Source organism: Fukomys damarensis, unplaced genomic scaffold (genome assembly GCF_012274545.1).
Source record: "Fukomys damarensis isolate Sample0158 unplaced genomic scaffold, DMR_v1.0_HiC HiC_scaffold_12, whole genome shotgun sequence".
In the NCBI taxonomy this organism is placed as follows: Eukaryota; Metazoa; Chordata; class Mammalia; order Rodentia; family Bathyergidae; genus Fukomys; species Fukomys damarensis.
The window spans coordinates 51,342,410-51,350,233 of record NW_022900924.1 but is presented as its reverse complement, the minus strand read 5'-3'; the positions used below and the strand labels follow the sequence as shown (position 1 = coordinate 51,350,233).

The 7,824-nt window shown below is 40.3% G+C and overlaps 1 protein-coding gene across 5 annotated transcripts; it reads right to left on the bottom strand.

Moving 5' to 3' along the window:
• Positions 1-244: 244 nt before the first annotated feature.
• Positions 245-7,117, bottom strand: Crygs (crystallin gamma S). Of its 5 annotated transcripts, none has more exons than XM_033762584.1 (5): positions 5,467-7,117; positions 5,220-5,289; positions 2,219-2,275; positions 1,089-1,331; positions 245-728 (listed from the first exon to the last, which is right to left on the bottom strand). In XM_033762584.1, exons 2-5 carry the CDS (start codon positions 5,238-5,240, stop codon positions 456-458), a joined length of 594 nt encoding a protein of 197 aa, XP_033618475.1. In that variant the 5' UTR covers positions 5,241-5,289; positions 5,467-7,117; the 3' UTR covers positions 245-455. The 5 variants fall into 5 exon arrangements, with proteins under 5 accessions (XP_033618475.1, XP_033618474.1, XP_033618473.1 ...); XM_033762583.1 differs by having other exon boundaries at positions 5,220-5,268; XM_033762582.1 differs by having other exon boundaries at positions 5,220-7,117.
• Positions 7,118-7,824: the final 707 nt, after the last annotated feature.

Here is a 7,824-nt window from a genome sequence, read left to right as displayed (position 1 = left end):
CTAGCTCTTCCATTAACCAGCATGTGAACTCGGGCAAGTTTTTGATTCCACTAAGCCTCAGTTTCCTTCTCTGCAAAATGCAGATAAATCACGTTTCAGGGTAGCTTGTGAAGAAAAAAAAATGGAATAATGTTAGGTACTTGATAAATAGCAGCTAACATTATTGTGTTTCTTGAATTAGTGTGAAACATAAAACAAAAGAACCACCACACAGTAGTATGATTTTCTAACCTTTTAATGCAGTCTCATTTTGTTTGGCACAGAAATCTAGTTCGGTAATCTGACAGATAAATTGCTTTGTGAAACGACCCACTGTAGCAAGTACTATACAGCTGGTCCCTAGAAGCATTTAAGAAGAGCGCAACGGTCAGCAGTGGGATGCAAGCCTATTGTTTTATTTATGATGCCTGTCTGTACCACAAGGCCAGCCGGCATCCGGCCCTCAGCATTCGTCATTACTCCACAATGCGGCGGAAGGACTGGACAGCGGGCGAAGCTGCACCCCAGTCAGTGGGCTTCTGGTACTCCTTCTTGTCCAGGAGGTACTGTCTGCCACGGTAGTTGGGGAGCTCGTAGAAAATCCAGACACCCTCCAGCACCTTACAGGAGTGGATCTCTCGCATGTGAAACTGCTCCATGATGGAAGGACAATCTTCGGTGGTTTCATGCATCTGACCATTAAAATCCCCTTTCTCAAAGATCTGAATCTTATACTGGCCTCCGCTAGACTGAAAAAGCACAGGAAAACATGAACGGCCACCATTATGGGAACCGGAACTGCCAGCAGGTCAAGAACTCAGAACATCACGGTTCAGAAGACGGTTCAGAAGCAAAATCACTGAGCTCCCATCCCCACTGAGATCCCACTGAAGCAGCTGACTTGCAATAAGAGAAATTAATTTCTCTGAATACCCAAGAGGTAGTGAAAACGTCACGGAAATAATTAGTGTATTCAGTCTTGTGATGAGCTGACCTCAGATTATCATTTTTTCAAGCTTCAGCAGCCAACCAAAGCCAGCCACCCATAAAGAGACAGGAACACTTCGAGGGGGGGATGAGGGAGGGGAGAGAGACAACCCCAGACTCACCAGCTGAACAGCTCTGCAGGAGCCCAGGCGGTCATTGAGGCCCATCCAGCGCTGATACTCAGGGTATTCGCCCTCAGGTAAGACGTACATGTGCCCAGCAAAGTTGGGCCTTTCATACACAGCCCAGGTGCCTCCTTCCACTCTAATGGAGTTGCAGCGACTTAGGTATGAGTGGAAATCCACACAATCACGGTCGCAGTCATAGCGCCGGCCTTGAAAATTTTTGTCTTCATAGAAAGTGACCTGAAGTACAGGAAAGGAAACAGAAGAACTGAGTTGGGCCAGTTGATCCATAAATAAAAGGGAAGAAAAGAAGCATATTTCCCACTGTAGAAATTCCTCTTTCAATTTTGAGGAGACAATGCATAGTTTGATCCCACCTCACATTTGATTTCTGGTGGACAACTGTTGTTCTCAGCAATAGGAATGAGTACTTTCTGAAGGCTTAAAATAAAGCGAAACAGAAGAGTGTTCTAATACCCTGGATTCTTTCCATGATTCTGGCCGCAAACCGAGTTGGATGAGAACAAAAATCAGTGGTGAAGTTCGCTGTTGATCTTACAGGGAAATTTGATTCAGTTCTCATCCAGTTTGGTTTGACCAGAATCATGGAGAGAACCGAGTTCGTGAAGAGAGGGGCAACTGTATAAGCCAGCAGTTCCAGACCAAGTTTACTGCTCATCCTTTACATTTCCACGGCTCTCTGCCTATTTATTTATGTCTACTCCTCCCATCAGAATCCTGTTAGACTTCCTCCAAAGGCAAGGACCAAACCTTATTTAAGCTACAGACCCCCAGTGGCCAGCATTCAATGGCTCCTCAAAAAATATTTGATGCAGATGAGTAATTTTCACATGCAAGCATTAACGCCAGGTGATGTAGAAGATGTACAGAGGAAAAGAGAACAGACTAGTTTTAGAGAGTTTATTTTAGGTTGACACAGAGCATATACACATGAAAATATACTTACTATCTAACTTTCTGTACTAGTCTAAGTTTCTGCACTAGTTTATTGCCGACAATAAACCTGTGATGAAGTAACAAGGTGTGCAGCCCCGGGGAAACTAAGAATAGGCCTGGGCTCTACGGCAACTTCCCCACCACCCAACCTACTACCTTAATCCGGTCACCTCTCTAGGCTTCAGCTTCCCGTCCGTCAGATGATTCGACAAGGACTGGAGCCCTGGCTATAAAAACAAAACGAGATTTCGCAAGTAGGAAAGAGTTCGCGGGAACTTCTAGGGATTCCTGAAATAGTTCCTAAAAGCTATTATGGAAACCACAAATGGGCTAGTTTTTCCCAAGTCTTGTTCAGTAATTCCACAATCTATGATCCACGCTACATTATAATTTAAACTGAAACCACAGGTTATATGCATGCTTCATGCAAGTAATTTCTCGGCGTTACGCCGCCACCTGGTGGATGATTTGCTATGTTGACCTAAATGAAAACTAAATCCTTGGTATAAAAAAGAAGTCAGTTTTTTGTTTTTTTGGTTTTTTTTGTCTTTGACCTGAGGGTTGAACAGATGTGTTCCTCACTCAATGGAAGGGAAAAGTCTGTTCCGAGAAAAAAGGAAAGAGCATGGCCCATTATAGGGACACTAAAGTCATTAAATCTAATGCATACTGAATATGGGGTGAAGTATTAGGCAGAAAGACCAGAAAAATGACCAAGAGCCATGCTGGAATCCTCTTGGAGCTCGTACAGGACCGGGCATCGGTGGTTTGTGCCGGGAAACAGATGGTTGCTGTGAGCCCGGTGAGGTCAAATGAAAGGTGACTGCAATGGGAAAACAAGCAAGAAATTTAGGGTTTGATGACTAATTTGATGCAGAGAATGAAGAAGAAATGACTTGCAAAAAGGGCATTCTCTTCCACGCTGGGTAATTCTTTCTAAATAGCAACATACTAATAGTTACTCCTTCCACCTTCATTTTTCTCTGCCCTTTCCATTTCTCTATTTCTAATCCCTAAAAGCTTCCTCGTTTTCCTTCCCACCTACTAGAATCATCTACTTCATCTCTTCTCATTTGTTTAGCACAGGAGACGCTTTATGGGCAAAGAAGAAAAAAATAGCAGTTCCAGTACTTACTACCTCTGTGACCTTGGGCAAGGCATTGAAGCAGTCTCGAAAGGGTTTTTGTTTTGTTTTTTGGTACCAGGGATCAAATTCGGGTCCTTGCGTCTGTGAGGCAGGTGGCAGAACCACTGAGCTAAACCCCCGGCCCCCTAAAGGTTCTTATGTACAAAATAAGGTAACAGCATCTACTGCAGAGAGATAGAAGCCAGCCAGATCAAGCACTGTTTCGCTGCCGCTGTTATGGGCCAAGAAGTGAAGTGATTTGCCTAAGTGAGTAGCAGTTAGAAGCCAGTAAAAGGTGGTACAAAACTCCTGTTCATTAATCTGGTTGATTTATTTTCCTTTAGTGTCCTCCTACTTGTACTGTTAGCTCAGTTCTCCACAGTAGCATTTACTTTAAGACACTGAGCAGGACTGGCACTGAGACTGGGAGGTTTTTTCCATGACTGTGGAGCCATCTTTAGGAAGATCAAGCAACTGCTCTAAGAACAAACAGGTTCTAAACTCCTAAATTAATTCAAGTTGCTTTTGGTTTTCAACCAACATTCACCAAAAAGAGGCTTTGCGCAGCAGATGCCATGGTGAATGAAGTGATCAGCTACTTTCTTCCTGTGTTTCGTATCTGCTGCCCTCTGTACACCTGCCTGACCCCAGATCTGAGAAGCAGAAATGTTTGTGATGTTTGGCAAGGTTACCGTGCTGGTCACCCTCCCAGCAGACCAGCCAAGTGTCCCAAGACAGAAACAAAGCATCTGTGTGGTGTTGCCCCAGAACCACTCCCAGGCTCCAGGACTACACTCTTCTTTCAGTGTGAGTCCTAAATTTCAGATAATGTCAGGCACCGCTGGACATGATGCACAATCCTGCCTATGTAGCTTTCTTGCCAATGCTGTTTAGTCTAAATCTAAACATGAGGAAATAATCAGAAAGATCTAGCCTCATGCCTTCCTACAACACATCTGGCCTGGAGTTTGAAAGGTTATTGTCTCAAAAAACGAGAAGCAGAAAGTCTATTCTGGATTATGGAAGCCAAAAGAAAAAAAAAGTTTAAAAGAGGCTAGGGACATAAAAACCAAATACATGACAGATATGAAATTTGGATATGGTCTGAATTCATATTGATTTATGCCTGATATCAGGAATATGACGACTGATACTGAATCCTGGGGACATAATAAAGTTCATGTGTATGCAGGGGATGCCTTTGTTGTTTGGAGATACAAACCTACATACATAAGGCAGACAGACCACTGTTAGTTTCAAATGGTTTAATTCAGAGAGACACAAAAAGAGAAAAAATATGGAAAAATGTTAATTGAAGAACATTCAGTGCCAGACATACAAGTATTCATTGAACATTTGTTATTCTTTCAAGACTCACTAAGTTTGAAAACTTTCAAAGCAAAATGTTGGGAGGGGGATCAATAACTACAGACAGTGGTTTTGTCTTAGACTCACTGGTTCCTGGAAGAGCTGAAAGGAAAATGAAGGTTTATTTTCTCATCCTCAAAGCCTTGCCTGAGAGATCAGTGTCGAGCCCAGCCAATTTTCAGTCAAATATTATAGACGTAGTTTTCTTAATGTTAAGGTAGCACAGTAAGACTGTTTGAATGAAGAAGATTCCTAGTTTAGTTTATTTGGCTGGCCTATCCACTTTGTCCTTTTGGAACATTAACAACTGAGGCTAAATTTCACAAAACAATGTGAATGACTACTAAAAGTTTTGTCACCCACATAATCTTCAATAGCACATTGTGTTCCTGTGCAGATACGTAGAACATTAGCTGCTGGAAGTAGAAATTGTAATGATATTTACATTTTATTGACTCATCCTATATTTGGCACAGCACCATACATAAAGATAAGTTCTTAATAGTGTTGGCAATTCTGTTGAGTAAAAAACACAAGCATTTCTTGATCTTTTCTCCCAATTCCAGCTCTCTAACCACTCCACTCATACTCACCTCTCCACGAAGAAGCAAAAGCTTTTCTCCATGTATCATTAGGCAAAAAGAGTAGATTAAGAACCAGTATGACCACTTACTTACCTTGGTTCCAGTTTTAGACATCTTCAGTGCATAGGCTGATTTCCTGGTGCTGAAAGAAATACAGGAATAGCTATGGAGAGCTAGAGGCACAGAGACATTTATACTGGGCTGGTTTCAAATCATACATTTGCTTAGTCATGAGATTAGGATCCAAAAATTGAGTCAGTCATTTAGAGGCTATTGATGGTTTCTAGAAAAACAATTGGGATTCTGAAATAAAAGCTTCACTACCCCCTTTAATGCTTACCAAGCCCCGCTGCTTTATAGAGTTTGCTGATTCAAGTCACCAAAATCCAGCCAGAGTTTTAAAAATAAAAACATAAAAAGTCTCTCTCTTCCCTGGGCAATTTGTTTTGTTTTGTTTCCCCCAGCAAATAATCTCTGAAATTCCTGATGTCTGTTTTTCTTCAGCAAAGCTGGCAGAAGAGTCACAAGACCATTCTGTTTCTGGACAAAAGTGATGTGTACTGAAAGCAACAAAACTTACACAATGGAAAGCAGTGCACAGTTTTGTGTTGGGAGGGGGAGGTTAAAAGTCACTACAAAGATCATTCTTGGGACAATTAGAAAAAGCACGGAATATATTAGATATTACTGTTGTACCAATGTTTAACTTTTTGAATTTTGTCACTGTAGCATGACCAGGTAAGAGAACGTCTTTGTCTTTCAGAAATGCATGCTTGGGCTGGGGATTTAGCTCAGTGGCACCACTCCTCCTGCCTCACAAGTGCAAGGTCCTGTTTGATTCTGGTATGGTGTATGTGGATGGGGGAATGCATGCTAAAGTATTTAGGAATAAAACTTTGTCTATAATCTATTCTTAACTTGTTAAGTTAAAGCAAAACTATGTAGAAAGTGGTAATGTGAGTGAGGCAAAATGTTAATTGGCGAAATCTACACAGAAGGTATATAAGAATTAAATGAGTTACTCTTGCAACTGTTCTTTGAATTTTTTTTCAAAACACATATTGGGAAGAGGTTCTACTCCACAAGGATGCCACCATATGCAGAGAGACAGAAAGCTACTGTGAGACTCTAGAACTTGTCACTTACGAGGTGTTTTTTCCCTCATTCATAATACAAGGGGTGATGAAAATATGAAGTGAATGTTTAAATTTTAAAAATGTATTATGTCAGAAGACACACTGCCACTAATCCCCTCCCTCTGCACATACTCACCCTGCCATTCTTGCCATTTTCTTGAGCAGTTCTGGGAGTCCTCTTTTGTGTCTCTGTGAGGTGTGATTGAAATGCTCTTGCTGAGTGCTGTCCAATGGAAAGGCAGGCTCATAAAAACATCACAGCGTCGCCCAGTCCCCCTTATTCACCAGAGCTGATAGTGTGCAACTTTTGGTTCTTCCCCAAAGTCCAAATGACCATGAAAGGTCAGGGTTTTGAACTGATTCAGAATGTTGAAGCAGCCACAGCTGCGTAACTAAAGACACTCAGGAATGTTCCAGAACTATTACATTAATGGTGATATGTCTCTTACTGTAATACATTTCTTTAAATTTAAACATTCACCAGAAGTTTTCGATTAGGCTGTATCACACTGGCACCTGTTCAGAGAACATTTCTGTTTCTATACACACCTCAGACTTTAGGAATGAGATGACATTTTTACGTAAACTCAATGCAGCAATATTATCCATTTTTATTTTCCTGGTCTAATATATTCATATCAAAAGCCCAACTTCCTTATCTTTGTACTAACTGTCCTAAAAGCATGTTTATAATGAGATATCTTCAGAATGTATGATGGTCAACTCAGAAAATAGCATAGGGCATATTTTCCCTAACAGGAAGATTACCGAGAAACAAACAAGAAGATATATTAAACATATCTGAATAAAACATATCTGAATTAAACATATTTCTGAATCTTATGAACTTTTAAGTATTTGATTAATACCATTCATTTCATCAACAAGCAATTTCCAAAACACACTTGTTACTCCAGGCTCTTTTATTTGCTTGCTTGAACTTATCTTAAAATAAACTCTAAAAACTTCAATTAGAATTAACATTCTGCAGACTGACTTTCACTTTACAAATTAAGAATGGTTCGGCTGGGGATTTAGCTCAGCGGTTCGGTGGCCTGCCTTGCAAGCGCAAGGACCCAAGTTCAATCCGGGGTACCAAAAACAAAACAAAACAAAACAAAGAATGGTTCTTTTCTGGATAAAGTTACTAATCAAATCACTAGTAATCATAGGAAATAATGTTTATTAACAATCAGATTCATTTTACCCACTTTAAGTTGTTTTAACAAATACAATTTTTCTAATCAAATATAAATCAAATAAAAAAATACTTCAGTATGTAACAGAGACATCAGAAACTTTTCCTAAAAGTAAAGTTTTATCTTTTTTAGCAAAAGAAGAAAATTACTTTTTAAAGTTTTTTTTTTTTGGTACCGGCGATTGAACTCGGGTCCTTGCACTTGCAAGGCAGGCCACCAAACCGCTGAGCTAAATCCCCAGCCCAATAAAACTACTTTTTAAGAGTTGGTTTATTAGAAATTTGAAGCAGAAAACAAAAAATAAAATTTTTATGCAAGTTCATTAAGTTTCATACCTTAAGAACAAATATACTCTTATATAAA